This window comes from Crocuta crocuta, unplaced genomic scaffold (genome assembly GCF_008692635.1).
Source record: "Crocuta crocuta isolate KB4526 unplaced genomic scaffold, BGI_CrCroc_1.0 scaffold25, whole genome shotgun sequence".
Taxonomy (NCBI): Eukaryota; Metazoa; Chordata; class Mammalia; order Carnivora; family Hyaenidae; genus Crocuta; species Crocuta crocuta.
The window spans coordinates 19,456,140-19,476,328 of NW_027532015.1; the positions used below are offsets into that span (position 1 = coordinate 19,456,140).

At 37.9% G+C, this 20,189-nt stretch overlaps 1 protein-coding gene across 2 annotated transcripts in view; it reads right to left on the minus strand.

The window, feature by feature from the left end:
- Positions 1 to 20,189, minus strand: part of AKAP7 (A-kinase anchoring protein 7) — a 132,160-nt gene that overhangs the window by 101,447 nt on the left and 10,524 nt on the right. The window contains exons 2-4 of one of the 2 annotated variants that reach the window (XM_077776115.1): positions 15,062 to 15,201; positions 6,607 to 6,743; positions 232 to 392 (exon numbers count right to left, since the gene is read on the minus strand). In XM_077776115.1, coding sequence (XP_077632241.1) covers positions 232 to 392; positions 6,607 to 6,743; positions 15,062 to 15,201 — 438 coding nt within the window. The remainder of the gene's footprint in view (positions 1 to 231; positions 393 to 6,606; positions 6,744 to 15,061; positions 15,202 to 20,189) is intronic. The other variant, XM_077776116.1, reaches the window with a different exon arrangement.

Consider the following 20,189-nt stretch of genomic DNA (forward strand, 5'->3'; position numbering starts at 1 on the left):
CATATAACACAAAAAAAGATACAAAAAAAAAAAAAAAAAGAAACCAAGATAACTTTCAGGTGTTTTACTTGGCTCATACCTACACAAGCAGATGCTGAAGCAGCTCACTTATAAAGTAAGGTTATCATTGCTCCCCAAAGTTAAAATCTCTGTTACAAGAACTGCGGATGGGGAGAAGATTGCTTCTTCAACAGCTGAGATTTCACACGGATGTGTCGCGGTTCGTTTTACCTGCTATCTCCATAAGTGGGTTTATGTGATCTCCTTCGGCGAGTTTCACAAATCCAACCTGATTTCCAAAAGTGTCAATCCCTTGGAAGGGCAAAATCAACTGTTTTCCTTGGAGGATTTCTTCTATGACAGGTTTTAATTCAAAAAGAGCACCAATGCCACTGGTAAGAGATAGTATAATTTTCAGTAATGTATTAAGTAATAAAATACACAAAACCAAACACAAAATAATCCATTTTTAGAAAGATAAATTAATTTTGATATTTGTTCTAATTACTTTAAAGCTCAAAAATAACTTCAAAGTCTAATTGGTAAGATTAAAATAAAAATAATATTTAAAAAACTATGGAAGAAGTGAATTAAATCTTTACTTAATTATAATTTATATTAAAGACATGAAAGAAAATACTATTTTATTGTTCACCAAGAAGTTTTTTTTTTAATTTTTTTTTAATGTTTATTTATATTTGAGAGACAGACCATGAACAGGGGAGAGGCAGAGAGAGAGGGAGACACAGAATGCAAAGCAGGCTCCAGGCTCTGAGCTGTCAGCACAGAGCCCAACGCAGGGCTCAGACCCACAAACTGCGAGATCATGATCTGAGCCGAAGTCAGACGCTTAAGCAACTGAGCCACCCAGGCGCCCCAAGAAGTTTTTAATCAAGGAAACACTGCAGAGATAACTCAAAAACATTACTGATAATATATTCCCAAAAGCCTAACACCACAAGAGCTTATATTAGATTATATGAAAAGTTCTAGATTCTTATTAAAAGTACTTATATAGTATTTACTACTTGCAAGGCACTCTACTAATAAACTTCATTATCTCTTAAACTATAATAGCCTCCATAATAAGATAATGCTATAAAGGATTAAACAAAAATAAAAGGTTGTATTTGCCAACTACAACCACATAAGTTTATTTCTGTTTAACCTATGTCATCATACAGCTACTCTGTTTTTCAAGTGTTTTATTTTTCTTTATAAAACAAGTGTTTATTAATGAATTAAACATCCTCAGGCTTGGAATATTTTGAAAATTAGGATGAATTATATTTCCATCTTAAAGAGAATTCTGGTGTAGGTATGTCGTTATGAGAAAAAAATTAAAATCTCACTAGAGGGCAGCAATTACTCCAAAAAGAAAGAAGCACATTCTTACATAATAGAGGGCTTTAAAACACCCTTCTGGTGAAACATCATTAATTTAAACTATCTTGATCATTCACTAGTAAATATGAGTTAAATGTGTGAAGATAAATTTAAGTATTTTTCTAGTTCATTCATATTTCTAAATTAGCTTTCATGTAAAGTTTTTAACTGCATACATAACTTCATACAGAGTCTCAATTCTCATCTATGTCATAACATAATATGATACTGTTCAAAATAGCTTTGGAAGAGGTGCCTGGGTGGCTCAGTTGGTTAAGGATCTGATTCTTGATTTCAGCTCAGGTCATGATCTCACGTTTCATGGGTCTGAGTCCCCCATCGGGCTCTACACTGGCAGTGCAGAGCCTATTTGAGATTCCCCAACCCCCCTCCTCTCACAAATAGATCAAAATTTTAAAAATAGCTTTGGAAATATCCACATTTCCCATCATACCTCCAAACCCTCCTAAACCTTATCTTTCCTAACTGTATTTGTGTTCGTATACACAAAGACATGCCTAAAAGACACACTGTCCATACTTCTGCTGCAGCAAAGTCCTTCATGAAGTGTCATGAGTTAGAACACGTGAAAATAGAACAGCCACTTCGGGCTCATCTTTTATCAATTCGGGTAATTTAGGATATTCAGTTTAACTGTAACTATATACTATAGCAGGCCATGCTAAAGGTTAGGGCTTTTCAGAGAGCGTGAATTCTATATCCCATTTTTCATTAAAGAAATATAGATGCTCTAAACTCAGCCCATGTTTTCCAGTTCTCTAGGAGCATAAGTCAATAAATAAGTCCCAATGAGATGTCACTGATCACAGAGTGAGAAAAAGTCAGTGTCTGTTTGTAAGTATCACTAACTTTCAAATTTTTTTAAATAGAATACCTTTTGAAGAGTGGTTTATGGAAAGACTTCTTTATGGTAAAATAAGTAAAAAGTATATGCATATAGAAAAAAGGACTCTGAAACTAGAGTTCGGACCAAAAGGAGTATAGGAAATCAAGGCAGAACAGCCATCTTTTCAACTCAACAGCTGGGTGTGGTTGGCCTTATGAAGTCTATGCCTTTCTTCTACACTGTAAGGGTAAAGGACCTTAGGTGATATCTGAAGAAATTCATGATTTTTAAAAAAATTGAAGTAATCTCCTCATCCAACATGGGGCTCAAACTCACGACCCCAAGATCAAGAGTCACATGCTCTACCGATTAAGCCAGCCAGGCGCCCCAGAAGAAACTCATGATTTTAAGAAAATGCTTCTGCATACTCCACACCGAACCTATTGATCAATACATCATTAAACACCCAAAATATGACACTAGATTTTGAAAAGTAAGAACATAGACAAAGAAACTGACAACATAGATGTCAGCATATTATACAGTACAGGATGAAAAGTAAAATTAAAAGATTAGAGATTTACATAAACCTTCATATAAATAACGACTTACCGGAAAACCCAATTGGTTTCTCTCACACCATATAAGCAACCCAAAGTGAAGCACACCTTGATTCTGTTCCTCACTGAAAGTTGATACTGCCATAGACACCTTCCTGGTTTCCCAAACTAGTAGTAGATCTTTTCTCCTTTGGAATTCCATTAATATTTTCTATTTCGTGAAACACACTAGTTGTATATTTTTATATTATAGTTTTTGAGTTCATATGGTATCTAGCCAACTTAACTGTACGATGCATGAGCATAAGAACCATTCTTGATTCATCCTTATTTTCCCCAAAGCACTTAGTTCAGTATCTTGCACACGGCTGATAATCCTGGTTGAGTTATAAAACATCTTGTCTGTATAGCAAACCTTATTTATTTCTTAGATTTTTCATTATAGTTTAGTTAAGAGCGGGGGAGCCTGGGTAGCTCAGCTGGTTAAGCATCCGACTTTGGCTCAGGTCATGATCTCACAGTTCCTGAGTTCAAGCCCTGCATCAGGCTCTGTGCTGACAGCTCACAGCCTGGAGCCTGCTTCAGATTCTGTGTCTCCCTCTCTATCTAACCCTCCTCTGCTTGCGCTCTGTCTCTCTGTCTTTGTCTCTCTCTCTCAGTAATAAATAATAAACATTTTTAAAAATTTAACTTAGTCAAGAGGAATTACTAAATTGCAACATCCAGTCATCATTTTCTAGTAGAGATAATACTTCTGGTACCACAAAGTTGTATGAGGATGCCCCTTTAACTCTTCAAACACAAAGTAGCCTTGCTAAACATTTAGGGTTGTTTTTTTTTTTTCCCACAAAACTGAAAGTATTTGCAAAATGACATGGTAAAACACAGGGCTGAATAACGCAGAGTGTCACCATGTTCTGTACAGTAGTTCTTCAATGAGTGACTCATGAGTTAGGGCAAGAAAACGCTTCCTAGTTCAGGACTCTCCCATGCACTGCAGGTGGTTTAGCAACCCTCACTCCTGCCCATCAGATGCCCGCAGCACTCCTCAGTAATTGTGACTACCAAAAATACCCCCCAAATATTTCTAAAAGTCTTTAGGACTTAGAGGCAGTCCCACCTCCATTGAGAAACGTGAACGGTACAATACATTGGGAGGCACACCTGCCCCTTCACCCTAACCCCACAGCACACCACTCCCACCACTGCTCATTGGGAAAGACCACCGAGATACAGGAGGCCATTCATACCTATGCAGCCTCATCCTTCCCACTGCTTTCATGCCCTGGTGCTCATCCTCTCCCTTCTGCCTCCATCTCACCACCTCTCTCTCCACCTCCCCATCTTTCACACACTTGCCCCATGGAATAATAAGAGAACTGACTAGTTCTGGCTTCTCTACTAACCAGTATTTGCTTAATTTCTAGGCTCTTGTTTCCTCGTATGTATAAGAGAGACATTTCTGTGCTGTGTCACAATACTGTTAAGAGAATAAAATACAATATTTGTATGGGAGAAGGAGGCTGAGGAGCAGGTCTGACATATACATGCCATATGCGATGGTCAAGACCTATTTCTGATGACAGAGATAAACCTAAACTGACTGATCAATGGGGACTCAATCTTTTCTGGTTTAAAAAGTCTCTCTGGGGTATAATTATTCAGTGAATCCACACCTCCTCTGAGGAGGTTTTCCCCTTCCCTCTTCTCCTGCTTCTCAAGGAATCCAGCATACTCTTCTAATAGGACTGGGGAGAGTCTCTAGACTGCTTGCTGTTTGAGTCCTTAGAGATTCCCATTTTGGGGGACTGGTCTGGCCATATCCCTGGATGTCCCATCTCAGGGCCCATGAGCGCATGCTTACTCTTTCTGGGCTCTGTCCCAGCACGTACTGCTGAAGCACGAGATCCCTGCCAGAGTCTCTGATCAAGAAACATGGATGTTCAGCAATGCCCTTGTCTCTTATCCAGTTCTTTCTGATCCACCAATTTTTTCCAAGTCCATCCACCATGGCACAAGAAAATTCTGGATCCATTTCTTGATAGGCGATGGGGAATGGAAGAAACAACCTCAAGTAGGTCTGCTGGAAATCTTTCTCAACTCCAGTCTACCACCTATGTGACGCCACATTCTTGTAGCATTAGTTGAGCAGGAACTTCTCCAAAGAGCTTGTGTTTTCCCCAGCTTAACCCTGAGAAGCCCAAACGAATGTGAGTGTCTCTATCATTCCTAATTCTCTGGTGAGGGCCAGGTTTTGGATAAAAAAAAAAACAGGCAACCCCAAAAAGGTGAGCCAGGACACTGTATCTGGTTTCCTACCTCTTCCTCTGCTTTTGCTTCCTCCACCCAGCCCTGGAAGGGCTCTCTACCCCCTCCCATCCTGGACAATAAGCCTCAGAGCAGCCCCTACAGCCCTCCTCAAAGCTGTCTGTGTTTTCACAGACCCACGCTGAAGGTCTTTCAAATTTATTGCTGGTTCAGTGTCTCCTACTTGCCACTCTTTACACCAGCTTACCGAAAGACTGAGGTCCCCCAAGAAAGAAGGAATTCTGCCTCCAGATTGCCTTTGGACTTGAGACCACAGCAACTCTTCCCTGGGTCTCTAGCCTGCCCTGCAAATTTTATATTTTCCAGGCTCCACAGTCATGTGAGCTAATTCCTTAAATTCTGTACATAGCTATAGATAACAGATAGACTGAGAAATCACTATATCTAGATATTCATACAGATATACATCCTGTTGATTCTGTGTGTCTGGAGAACCCAACTAATTCGCCATTCTAACACCCTCAGCCCACTTCTCTAGGGCTTTCACCTCCTCCTGTCAGATCTTCTTTGGCTTTTTTTCCCTTAAGGGCATCAGAGTATTTTGTCTTCTGACTGACAAAGGGAACAGTGAATGCAGTCAAGTAAAATCTTCTAGTCCTCTCTGCAAATGCGGCGTGCCCAAGACCTACTCTTGGGTAGATGAGGTTGGAGTAGATCAGAAGACTGATATTTTGAGCCAATAGTTTAATGTTTTCTCCCTTTTCCTCATCCCCTTCCCAACTGAAGCCTTGTTCTTCATTCCCTCAAAAGACTATACGTCAGGGTAGAAAACAGAAGTAACCTGCGACGCCTTCTGGGTCTGGGTTTCCAAAGAGCTAAACTTAAGCTCAAGCCACAGAGATATACAGGCAGTAACAGGGAAAGGAGTACCCCAGAGAATTGGGGGAAGACCAAGCTTTCTCCACTCCAAGCAGCAATCGAAGACTTATACTCAAACTTTATGACACAACTCTGCAATTAGGAGTGGGTAGTATACAAGTACGCTAAGAACGAGTAAGGTAGAATTATAATTACCTACTGACTTAGTAGAATGACTGCTCTAATGACTAATAACATCAGCCACCTACTGTGTGCTGGGGCTATACAAAGAGCTTTTACACGTATTGAAACTATATTTTTCCACTTACTTAAAAAGTAAGCGATTTGCCCCAAATTAGGCAGCTATTCGGAGATGGCTGTGTCACAGTTCCAGAATCTTAACCAAGAATCCTAACCTAAATAGTCAGCCTCCAGAGTGCTTACATAATTAACATGAGGAAAACAACTGCATAACCAAGGGCTACTATTTGATAACAATAACAGAATTTAAAAGTCTGGGTTAGGAGGAATATTTATATTCCTAATTCTGTACATTCACAATTAACTGGAATAATTATAACAAAGAATGCTTCCTTACAACTTCAATGTCTCTTTGGGTTCTGCTGTGTTTACTCATATTAAAGCAATAATTTGGAAAATGATATTCAAGGAAGACATATTACTCACATGTTTACTTCCTCTTCATTCAATAACTGCATCACTAGCAGGGTAATATGAAAGGCGCCATCACTGATCATTGCTTTGGCCAATTGTTTGTCTTGTTGTATTATTGCATCTTGTAGGATCTTAATTCCTCTTGTAATCTAATCACACACGTGCAGACACACAAAATAGAGATTAGGCAAACGACATTTTTTACGGCAAAATGTAAACTAAGAAGAAAAATAAGCAACAATCAAAATTAGAACAATGTCAAGATTCTTCAACCAAACAATGCTGAATCACCTATTTGTTCTCAAATACCCTGGGTAAAATGACTTGGGAAACTTAATATGGTGTATAAGTTTTTTAAAATCATACAATTCGTGTCTATCTTGAACACACCAAGCCTAATACCCTTGTTTTATAAACTGGGTCACTGGCTGAAAACCTCTCAGTGACCATGCATCTTTTCAGAAACTTGCAGTATGACTCACAGTAATTATGATCTTTCCTACAATAAAAAAAAAGTTTTATTCTTGCCACAGAAAGGTCAAACCAGCAGACAACATTCCATTCCTGTTGGAAGTATTATTTATTTGTCCCCAAGTGAATGTGTCTGAGAAGCCATTCTTCATGGCCTTTAAAATTTTTTAGGACAGCAATAATCTCAACAGGAGTGACTATTGTCATTTTTCCAGATGTATGAGGAGGGGCATAACGATGGAGAGAGAGCTGCAAAGCCATCCAAATGCATACATTAGAAAAACAATTACAGTCACAGGGAGGTGTGAGCCCTGTTCCATCAGACTTGTCCTCTCAGTCTCTGCTATGAAACAAGAAAGATGCTCTTCTCTCCTCCATTTCCAGTCAGGTACAATTCTAGTCAACTTGTACATGGGACTAAAAAAGTGCCTTAGGAAACAGTTTGAGGGGCGCCTGGGTGGCTCAGTCGGTTAAGCGTCTGACTTTGGCTCAGGTCATAATCTCACAGTTCGTGGGTTCAAGCCCTGTGCTGACAGCTCAGAGCCTGGAGCCTTCTTCAGATTGTGTCTCCCTCTCTTTCTGACCTTCCCCTGCTCATGCTGTCTCTCTCTCTCTCTCTCAGAAATAAATAAATGAATGAATGAATGAATGAATAAATAAAGGAAAGAAATGGTTTGAATATGAAATAGCAAACCAAGCAATACTCAGAGAAAAGGGAGCACATAGAAGCCCTGAGGCAGCAAAATTATTCAGAGAAAAAAGGGGAAGGAGAGGGACCTGGCAATAAAAGCAGAGTCCATTAAAAAAAAAAAACAAAACAGCAGAGGTAAGAAAAAACTGAATCATGAGCACAGAGGACTGCTCTGATACTAGAGTAGCTGTTTTATCCTGAACAATGTTTCCATTATCTGCAGAATGTGACTGGACAAATCATGAGATGCCATCCTGAGATCTGACTTCCCATGTGTCTTTACGATAAATATGCATCACCAAATAACCTGAGCATTTCTCTATTCCTTGCAATATAGACGAGGGTGACACAGGAAATGGTGTTTTCCCGGAAGGAAGTTATACAGTAACACCTAACATAACATTTCCCAAGGCAAGAGATCACTTCTATGAAAACTAGCGAAAGAATACCCTTAGCCTGATAAATAAAATGCTCTTGATATAATAGTACACAAGAGACTTATAGAGTCACTTTCCTCTACTCTGTATCAAAGAAACTAAATTATAAACTCCTCAAGGGCAATGTTTATTTCTTCTAACCCACCATCTCACCACAGTGACCAGTAATAATAATAAAAATATTTAAAATACACCTGAAACTAATATACTACTGAATATTAATGATACTAGAATCAAAATAAAATAAAATTAAAATAAAATAATAAAATAACTGACATAAGGACACATCAGTAAATGTCAGTTCACATTATTCTAAAATGTGCTTTTTCGGGGTGGTGGCTCAGCTGGATGAAGTAAGTGTCCAACTTTGGTCTAGGTCATGATCTCACCATTCTGGAATTTGAGTCCTGCACCGTGCTCTGTGCTGACAGCTCAGAGCCTGCAGCCTGTTTCAGGCTCTGTGTCTCTTTCTCTCTCTCTCTCTCTCTCTCTCTCTCTCTCTGACCCTTCTCCACTAGCACTCTGTGGTGATCAAGTGATGCTTTGACGATCCAGATTAATTTATATATTCCTTGATATTAAGAGTTTTTAAAATGCTTTTTTATGCCTAACTACATTCTTAAAACATAAAAGAGAAAAATGCTAAAGTCTTCTCTGTATCCCATTTTAAGAAGTATCAATGTCATTACAGGCCAAAGGAAACTAATTTTTAGAGTTGCTGTTTAAAATTCTACAAAGCCATTACCCTTATCTGTCACCATAACCTCCAGCCATTGACAGGACTGCACAGGCACAGTTTAAAAACCTAATACCATAGAGTCATTTTTAAATATGATATTGAAAGACAATTTTAAAAATAAGAGTATTATTAAATCTTAAATATTTCATGGAGTATTATCTTTGTGTTTAGAAAATTTTTAAAAAGTCTATCTGTTAAAGCTCAGCACTAAGCCATATTCTACATGCCTAACAATTATGCAGTATGAAAATTCATGGTTATATCTTTTAAGCTTTCTAATTGCCTCAAAGCGTATATACATATGAGTGCAAGGAAAAAAGCCTTAAAGTTAGTACTTCTGCATGAGGAGAGAAGTTACATTCTAGCATGAAGTAGAATGTCTGTGACCTCATCTTTTGACATTATTTTCAGAATTTTTCTAAGCTGTTAACTTGTATTGTTTCTAAATTTGCTGCCTCGTTAATATTTACTAGAATTATCACTTCAGTATGCTACATAATTTTTCTTCAGTGCTGAATACTTTCATTTTTCTTGCTTGTCTACAGCCATGAAAAGAGCTTAAAAAATTGATAACATAGCAAAACTGGAGTTAAAGTAAAATGTCCTTCTGAAATAGGAGAATTTTCTATATCTACCAAATGCTTAACATATACACCATGATATCAAATACTTTTGTAATTACATTTCCCAGAAAAGAACTGAATGCACAAATCTACTTTTATTATTTTTATTAGACCATCAATTTTTACATTACTAAATGATGAAATATGGAATTAAAGGTTACAAATGCCTTTTAAAACCCCCAAAAGAAAATCATATTTTTCCAATAATATAAAAAAATTATCCAGGGTGTCTGGATGGCTCAGTTGGTTAGGTGTCCAACTTTGGCTCAGGTCATGATCTCACAGTTCACAAGTTCATGAGTTCGAGCCCTGCATCAGGCTCTGTGATGTCAGCTCAGAACCTGGAGCTTCCTTCGGATTCTGTGTCTCCCTCTCTCTCTGCCCCTCCCTGGCTCATACCCTGTCTCTGTCTCTCTCTTTCTAAAAATAAATAAAATGGTTTTTAAAAATTAAAAAAATATATCTTATAAAAAAATTAATACACTCCTGAATTCAACCCATTTCTAATTGTTCTCCTGTACTTCTTCAATGTTACCTCATACTTATTACTACTCATAAGAAAGCCCATAAAACCAGCAGGGTAATCCAACTAGAACTAATAATCAAACATTTCTAGCCATTTAAGAAACATATAGGATTTATTAGAACTCCATTAAATTCTTTTCTTCTTTATTTTTGTTTTTAAACTAATGTATAATTGCAGGTAATGAAGAAACACATCCTTTCACATACCTGCAGTCTAGAGATTTTATGCTGCCGTTCTAGTGCATTTTCCAATCCTGTTTCTTAAAAGTATGAAATTATGATTTTCCATTAATGAAGAATCTCAAACATCTAAGGATGTGTTTAAAAATCAAAGACCCATGTCAGTCTGAACACTTTCTTCTTTAAAACTAGATGCCAACAAGCAGAGGCCAAAAGTAGAGCAACTCATTGTGAATGTGCTAGCTTCCAAAGGCTTGTTTGCAGGTCACTTAATTGGAACTTGGAATACAGTCTCCCATTGAAACAATGTTATAAATGCTGCTTCTTTTCCCAGGCCTTCCCACAAAAGCTCATAAGTAGTTTAAAATAGAAAATGAACATTTGATACTTTAAAACAAACAAAAAGGATGCTCATAGAAAAGATGTAAAATGTGTCTCCTAACCTTGCCCCATCCTCTCTGTATTTGTATATACACATGCTACTAAGTACAAATAAGTCTCTTGAGAGGGAATCATTAAATTATTTGGTTTCCAGGTCCCTTGACACCCCCACTCCCCACTACTACGAGTCACCCTACCCTCCAAGGATGGCTGATGAACCTATATTATGAAACCAAAATTTGTAATACTGCATTTCTCATTTGTAAACTATTGTAAATGTTCTGGTCGCAACTTGGCATGCCAGGAACACATCTTCAGCCCTGAAATGACAGTATTGTGTGTGTGTGTGTGTGTGTGTGTGTGTGTATTTCTGCTCCTGCCAAGCTCTGCTCTAGGTAGTGGGAATGAGCCGAAGACTTTGTGAGGAAGACAAACAAGTTCCGACTACAAGAATGTCAGATCACAAAAGGAAAGGAAAGCTATGAGAGCTTGGAGGTGGCAAGCTAGGGGGTGACCGAGACAGGAGGGTCACGGGTGAAGAGGTTTGAGCTAAGATTGTGACATTAACAAAACCAAGAGGTAATGAAAGAAAACTCCTAGACAGAAAAGGCTTTCTCTGGGGGGAGAAGGCACCTGGCAAGTTCAAGGCCAGAGGGGCTCAAGCAGAAGGAACAAATGCAAAAGCGGAGAAGGCTGAGGCATGGAGAACCTCACAGGACATGGTAGAGTCTTTGTCTTTATCCTAACACCAACAGGAAAATAGTGAAGTATGCAAGCGGGTGACACGTCCAGATCTGGGTTTAGAAAATAAGCATTATCACCTCCATCTTACACCTAAAGAAATGGAAACTACAGACATTAAGTAACCTGACCAACATCCACAGTGGAATTTGTAGCCCAGATGGTGTTCAAACAAGGCCTATGGGGCTCCAAAGCTGCACTCTTCCCCCACCACCTCCCAGAAGGTGGGAAGCAGACACAAAGGTTACGGCAGCTGACGGGGTGAAAACTAAGAGCTGCAGACTGTTCTCTCTCATCCCCTTCCTCCGGTCACTGTAGTGGCCAAAATCCTGAACTCAGCTTCAGAAAGAAAGAACTTCTCCGGCCCCTTTCCTCTCCAGCCCTTCCCCACCAGTCACCCCACGGATCTTCACAGTCAGAACGAGGCTAGGAGAGGAAGGACAGGCATGAAGGGGACACAGAGCTGCTGTCCAGACTACCACGGGCACCAAGAACGGAGGCGTGAAGGGAGACAGGCTCCAGAAGGGATTCGTTAAAGCAGCTTGTGGAAGTGCTTCTCAAACTTCTACACTTGACAGAGTGCAGTGCAATAATCTCTAAGCAGCAAATCAGAATAAGGAACCCAGGGTCTTGTCCAGTCACGAACCACATGTCCTTGGGGAAGTCACATGGTCTATTTCACATTCTGGGTCATTAGGACCTGGCTTCGGACTTCTCACTTAAGCAGCACCAGCTCTGACTTCTAGCTTTCTGCTAACTCCCACACGTACATACAACCCTAAATTTCAAAGAAAACCTGCCAAAATAACTCAAAGGTATTTTAATATATTTAATATATAATTGCTAATGACATTAAAGTTTGTATCACCTAAACACTTTTAAGGACTATCATACTATCAACATAACAGTTTTTACTGGCAATCTACCAGTAAAATCGGAATCTAATTCTTTACTGCATTAAATTCTAAAACCTTGCATTGCTAGGTTATGCAAATTTCTCTTCTTATGTATCTTTTCTCCCCAGCTAAACTACCTCACAGACTAGAAATTTTCTGAACTGTCTCAATAAAATTTATTTTTTTCTTTTGATATTTATTTCTTTGAGTTCAGTTTTCATTAGCATTCCCTAGACACATTCTAGTTAAATAAGGGGAGAAACAAACTTAAAATGTGCCTAGTGTTAAAAAGACAACCACAGGCCCAAAAAGGAGTCACATGTTAAGAGCCTCATATCAGCAAACCAAGACTTAACACCTAACCGAACTGCAGTTTCAGCCCCCTGGGAACATAACCAGTCAACATGGAATTTCTGGTCAGCACCAGAAAACTTAGTGACAGACCCCTTCCATTCTCCTTAGAAGGGTGTCTCCATCTAAAACAATAGATTCTTTGCTAACTGTTTCCTTCTTTCCCCTCCCTCTCAACCTTTAAAACCCTTTCCTTTCCTGCAGCCTGGCAAAGCACTTTTCTGTTTGATGGATGGGATGCTGCCCGATTCATAAGTCGTTCAATAAAGCCAATAGGATCTTCAAGTTTACTGGGAATTTTTGTTGTTGAACACTAGTCAAAGAGATCATAGCCCACAGTCAAATTCAGATCTGCCTCTCAAACTGGGCCAAGATATGAAACGGCTGGTCTTCCAAGTGAAGTGTGCTTTCCTACCTCGCTGTTTCACCAGTTTGAATTAGATACTGTAGCTCTCAGCCACATATAAGGGTTTCTTAGTTTGGGCCAATGGGCTGGTCCCCTATCCTATTACTCATACAACATTAATTTTCCAGATTTTTAATAGATTTCTATCCAAGTTTATCATGCAGTATTAAACTGGTGCAACAAGGAGTAATTTTTAAAGAAACTATGTCACAATAATCATTACCATACACAGGACCAGCAGCAGGAAATCCCAATACTTTCCCAGCAGAGATTTCAAATTCTTCTACCTGGTCACCGGTTTCAGCTTCTGACAGATTCCTCCATTGCGGTGAATAAACAGAGAGAACCTTGACATGCCATCTGGCAACACATCCAAAATTACTTATATGACTGTTTAAATAATATTTTTTTTCAAAATTACTGTTTAAATACATTCTATTGTTTAAATAAGATTATTTCGGGGGCACCTGGGCGGTTCAGACAGTTAAGTGTCCGGCTTCAGCTCAGGTCATGATCTCACGGTTCATGAGTTTGAGCCCTGTGTTGGGCTCTGCTCTGCTCTGACAGCTCAGAGCCTGGAGCCTGCTTTGGATTCTGTGTCTCCCTCTCTCTTTGCCCCTCCCCAGCTCACTCATGTGTGTTCTCTCAAAAAATAAACAAACAAAAAAACAAATAAATATTTTTTAAAAATTTAAATAGGATTATTTCCAAGGAACTACTCTACAATCCAGCAACTGCACTACTAGGTAATCATGCAAAAGATACAGGTGTGCTGATTCAAAGAGGCACATGCACCCGTGTGTTTATAGCAGCACTATAGACAATAGCCAAAGTATGGAAAGAGCCAAATGTCCATCGACTGAGGAATGGATAAAGAAGATGTGGAATATATACAATGGAATATTACTCAGCCACAGATCTAGAGTGTATTATGCTAAGTGAAATAAGTCAGTCAGAGAAAGACAAATATCATATGATTTCACTTATCTGTGGAATTTAATAAACAAAACAGATGAACACAGTTGGGAAGAGAAGCAAAAATAAGATAAAGAGAGAGAGGAAGGCAAACTATAAGAGACTCTTAAATACAGAGAACGAACTGAGGGTTGCCGGCAGGGTGTTGGGTGGGGCGATGCGCATTAAGGAGCGCACTTGTTGGGATGAGTACTGGGTCTTACATGTAAGTGACAAATCACTAAATTCTATTCCTGAAATCATTATTACGTTATATGTTAACTAACTTAGACTTAAATTTTTAAAAATATAAGATGACAGTAAAAAAGAAATAAAAATAAAAATAAATAAATAGGATTATTTCCTTTGGAGCCCACCTAAAACTACCACCAAAGATACTTAAGAGCGGAGAGCAAATAGGCTTCCAAGCATTTAGTGTACCTTAAATCTAATTTAAAATGAAACTCTGTGGGGCACCTGGGTGGCTTAGTCGGTTAAGCGTCCGACTTTCGCTTAGGTCATGATCTCGTGGTTCGTGGGTTCGAGCCCCGCGTCGGGCTCTGTGCTGACTACCAGCTCAGAGCCCGGAGCCTGTTTCACTCTGTGACTCCCTCTCTCTCTGACCCTCCCCTGCTCACGCTGTCTCTCTCTCTCTCCTAGAAATAAATAAAGCATTAAAAAAATAATAAAATAAAATGAAACTTTGTGTAAAAATATTTTTTAAAATAGTACCTCTAAAACAAATGAATAACCAAACAAACAAAAAGCAGAAACAGACCCATAAATACAAAGATCTGATGATGCCTGAGGGCAAGATGGTACAGAGATGGGATAAATAGCTAAAGTAGTGTGGGTGGTACCGGCTTCCAGTTACAGAATGAATGAGTCAGGAACTGAAAGGCACAGCACAGGGAATTTGGTCAACGTAAGTAATAGTGCTGTAGGGTGACAGATGGTAACTACAGTGGTAGTGAGCACAGCACAATATACAGATTGTCAAATCACTATGTTGTACAACTGAAACTAATGTAACATTGCGTGTCAACTATACTTCAATTTTAAAAAAAAGCACCTCTTTGTTGGTGATCGGAATGGATAGGAAATAGTTGGGTTGATAATCTTTTTGCTTTTTTTTCCTCTTCTTTATTTGATCTTTACTGATCCGTTCATTTTCTTTACTTCTCTCCAAATTTAAGTGAGGCACATCAGTTACTAGAGGGAAAAAGTCAAACAATAATATGTCTGATGGGATTTAAACAAAGATAATTTAGCCAAAACAAAAAAAAAAGGAAACAAGCACTACATAAATAGCCATCATTCATAAACAGTCATTTTCAAATTTAAAGTAGGAGCTAGCAACTGTTCTGGAAAGGAACTCAGAATAAATAATTTAGGCTCTGTAGATCATATGGTCTTTGTCAAAACTACCCAAGTCTACTGTAGACAAACAGACGAATAGGTATAGTTGTGTTCTGATAAAACCTTATTTACAAAGCAGATAGTTTGCCAGATTTGGTCCATGATCTAAAGCACGACTAACAACCATTCTCTCCCTCATGCCACAATTTTCATGATACTAGAAAAGATCACTTTTTTCATACATCTTGTATATGTATATTTGTGACTTCCACAACATAACCACTCAGAGCAATGCCACCCAAAGTTTGGTTCATAGTCAATGTCATGCTACAAACTATTGCAAGAATTAAGACTACTTTAGAAACTTTCATAGCAAGTAGGCAAAGAAATTCTGTCTACTGAATTTTGGTTTCTATGTGTGTGTGTGTGTGTGTGTGTTTCATTTTTCTAATAGTTCTTCTTTTACTGTATTTTACACAAGTATCAGTTGGCAACAAATAGGAAATTTAAAAAAAAAAAACTGGTCCTTGACCACAGATAACTAAGAAGCACTTAGCTACTTGTTAAAGTCATCTTCAAAAGACTCATTTACAACACCCAACAATTTTAATTATGAAGCTATACCCCAGAAAGAATTACCAAATTAGTATGAAATGCCACTGTCTCCTTTTTCACAGATTTGATCAGGAGGTCCCCTATGCATGCAAAACTATCACTGATTGAGTTTTCAAGCTGTGTCTTCTTGAACAGTAGCTGACTGTTAAAAATGGAGTGCCTTATAGAGGCTTTGTAAAAATTCAAATATAATTAATTGTATATTCTGAGGTATGATTTCAGAAAGGGGTGGGAGGAAGAAACCACCTTATTTACCTTCAATCCTATAAAGCTGGCTCCATCTTTAGGATCAACTCCTATTGGGCCTGGTGATCACCTGCACATAATGCCTTATAAAGGACTGTGGGGGAAGTCTGAGCTCAACCAATAGTCCAGAACAAGTGTGCCTATGCATTCCTGATCTAACTCAATTCCTTATTATATATGAGGAAACAGAAGTGCAAAAAAACTTTTAAAAACTACTCAATGTCATAGAGTCAAATATGACATTTAGACCTTTTAACTCTCTCCATCTAGTGTATTTTCTACTAGGTCAAACTGCTTCTCTGTCAAGGTTCAGCAAAACCGAAGAGTAGAAGTAATTTTCCTTATCTTATTGTTCTTTTTTTTTTTCCAAGACTTTATTTTTCAGTAATCTCCACACCCAACATGGAGCTGGAAATTATAATCCCAAGATACCAAGACCAAGAGTCTCATGCTCTATCAACTGAGCCAGCCCCTACTGTTCTTAAGAGTAGGGACACCTGACTGCCCCAGTCGGAAGAGCATGTGACTCTAGATCTTGGGGTCAGGAGTTCAAGCGCCACACTGGGTGTAGCAATTACTTAAAAATAAATAGATAAACTTTAAAAAGATTTTTAAAAGCAAAAAATTAATAAAATATTAAGACTAAACAATATTAAAATAAATGTCACAAATAGTGTCTCAATGCTAACTTCTAGAAAATTAGTAGAGTATGGTAAAAATTGAAAAACTAAGGGTTGGTGGAAATAGACATGCTTTTTTTCCTAGGACTAGCACACCCCTGTGACATCTAGAAGGTGGGGGTAAATTAAAATCAAGTAACAAGTCTGACTACATCATTAAGAGTTAGGAAAAAAATTATCCGGTATGTTTGTGCATCCACTTCCCTACTTCATATCTGATGCTAAATGTGGCTAAAATGATATATCTTCACAGAGAACAAATATTTAAAATATAAATTATTACTTTCTTTTATATACATGAGCATGTCAGAATTTATAAGTTCTATTGCTAAGAAAAAGTTTCCAGCATTCTCATCTGTATAATGAGCCTATCTGAATTGCCTCACATAATGCCACTGGGATTTATTCCCTGTGCAATTCTTTAAATATGGAAAATGACATCAATAGGGTGTTGAGCAGCTTGTAATTTTAGACATCTAAGAAACAGTCCTACATTTGACTGTAGTAACACAAACTAAATCTACTAATTTTAAACAGAACCCACAAAATATGCTAATAAAGTACCATATATATTTTAAATCCATGTCTAAATACATTTCTAGCCCACCTCCATCTGCTCTTAGTAAAATGGTACATCAGTAATGGAAACCAATTTTAGTATAGTCTAGATAAGAGTTTGTGGGTTAGAATCTGGCTCCCCTACTTAGTGGCTGTGTGATCTTAGATTAGTCACATGAAGTCTCCTACTTCAGTTTCCTCCTAAGTTAATAGTAATAATAATAGCTACCTCATAGGGCCATTTTTGAGTGAGTTAATACGTGAAAGCTCTTAAACTACATCCTGGTTCAAACTAAGCACTATCATTAGCTATTAGAGCTATGACCCACTACCTGGAACTCAACAGAATTAGGGAGATAAATGTTTTATCTGTTAAGATCATTTATAAAACTCCAAAAAGAAACTGACATGAAGTATAAACTCTCCATTGTCTTTCATCATCCAGATCACCTGTACTCCCTATGATTATGTAAAATGAAGAACAATCTTAAGCAGTTTTTAAAAAAGTAAATACTGAAAAATAGTTCTAAAGCAAAACACCCATTTTTTAAAGTAAAATCACAAACTAATTATAAGTAAGTTCTCAGCATCCGTCTTTTTATAGACGTTTGTCCACATCAGGACACAACCCCAAGCAGCACTGGAAGCTGATATAATAAGTATCTGGCAGTTCCCAACATATGGCTATGTAGAAAAAGAAATCTACAAAAGGAAAAGCGGAGGGGGAATGGGAACAGAAACTGGGAATAGACTAGCCAGGTCTATTTCAGTCCTATAGGGGATAGCACCAGATAGTGAAAAGAGCATTGACCCCAAGACTAATCTTCCAACAAGCATCTTTCTATCAGGTCACTTCATTTCTCTATCTGCAAACTCAAAAAGCTGGCCAATCAGTAGAGAAATAGCTTATTCTAGGTCTTAGGTATAAAATATACCAGAGGAGACTGGCTCTTCAAAGACTCCTGCCACAATGTCAAAAGGTCTCTAGAACCAATTTGTAGGTCTCCCCACTGGCCAATCATAGCACAAGTTGAGCATCAAATAGAATAATAACTTCAAGGGATGCCTGGGTGGCTCAGTCGGTTAAGCGTCCAACTTCAGCTCAGGTCATGATGTCACGGTTCATGGGTTCAAGCCCTGCGTCAGGCTCTGTGCTGACAGCCAACTCAGAGGCTGGAGCCTGTTTCGAATTCTGTGTGTGTCTCTCTCTCTCTGACCCTCCCCTGTTCACACTGTCTCTCTCTCTCTCAGAAGTAAATTAAAAACATTAAAAAAAATTTTTAAAGAATAATAACTTCAAGACAATAGGAAATTCAAAGCATTTTTGCAGCCGTTTTGCCACTATTCCAAAATTTATCAAGATTCCTTAATCTGGGGTGTCTGGGTGACTCAGTTAAGCTTCCAACTGGAATGTAAAGGCCAGAGAAATACATTAAATAACCATAATGTAGGTACTTCTATACAACCTGATTTCCTCAATAAACACACACACACACACACACACACACACACATACACACACGAAAGGAGAGCTGTAGATGAAAAGAAACTGAAGAGATGTGTCAATCAAATACAATGTGTAGACTTTGGTTCCTAATTCAAAACAATTTTTTTTTTAATTATGACAGAGAAATGTGAATACTCACAGACTATTTGATGACATTAGGAATTATTCTTATTTTTGTCATGGGAAAGATATTTTGGATATGCTTTCTTTTTTAAGTTTCCTTATCTTGTGAAGACACATACTAAAGTATTTACAGATAAAATATATCTGGAATATACTTCAAAATTATCTAGTGAGGAAGAGGTGAGGAATAGATGAGGCTCGGTCTACTAGTCTACTTTTGAATATGCTTGAAATTTCCATCATTATATACACATATTTAAAAAAAAAAAACCCAGGGACATGGGAAGAACAGCTAGATAATCTCTACCTAGAGTCCCTTCTAGTTACATTTTTTGTGATCTGTGATAAAGGTACTAACTTAACACCTATAACAATTAGGATATTTCATGGTAAAATTAAATCAAGAATGGTGTCCAGCAGTGCCTGACTGGCTCAGTTGGATAAGCATGTGACTCTTGATCTCAAGGTCATGAGTTCAAGCCACACACTCAGTATAGAGATTACTAAACAAAAATAAATAACTTTAAAAAAAGTGTCCAAACTAATAATCCAGCTGATTTTATAACCTCTAGTTCATTTCAAAACTAACATAGTAGAAACAGAATCCTGAACCCATAGTCTAGTTTTTCTTGTTGTTGTTTTTTTCAAACTGCTAGTATCAACCCACTACTGGGTTACTAAATCAACACAGAAGATAATGTAAAAGCACTTTTTAAAACCTAGAATAGAATGGAATGTGGTGGGGTAGAGAACAATGAAATGGAATAAAATCGTTGTAGACTAGCATAGAATACTACAGAATAGGACAGAATAGAAGCAATATTCTACCTGCTTATGGCAAGTCTAAGTATTGCAAAATACCACGAAATCTGAAGGTTTTGCCTACACGTGTGTACCAGGCGGCAGTGTAAAATGTATTCCTTCCTGTGCAGACATTGAATCTGTACTTTACTCAATATGAACAGGCTTCAAGACATGGCATTTAAGAGACTACTGAGACGTTTAGCATTTTCAGTTGTTTTATACCTTATCTGTTCAAAACTAAACTGTTCTTCCTGGAGTGACTTTTTTTTTTTTTTTTTTTTTTTTTTTTTTTTTCTTTTTACACATTT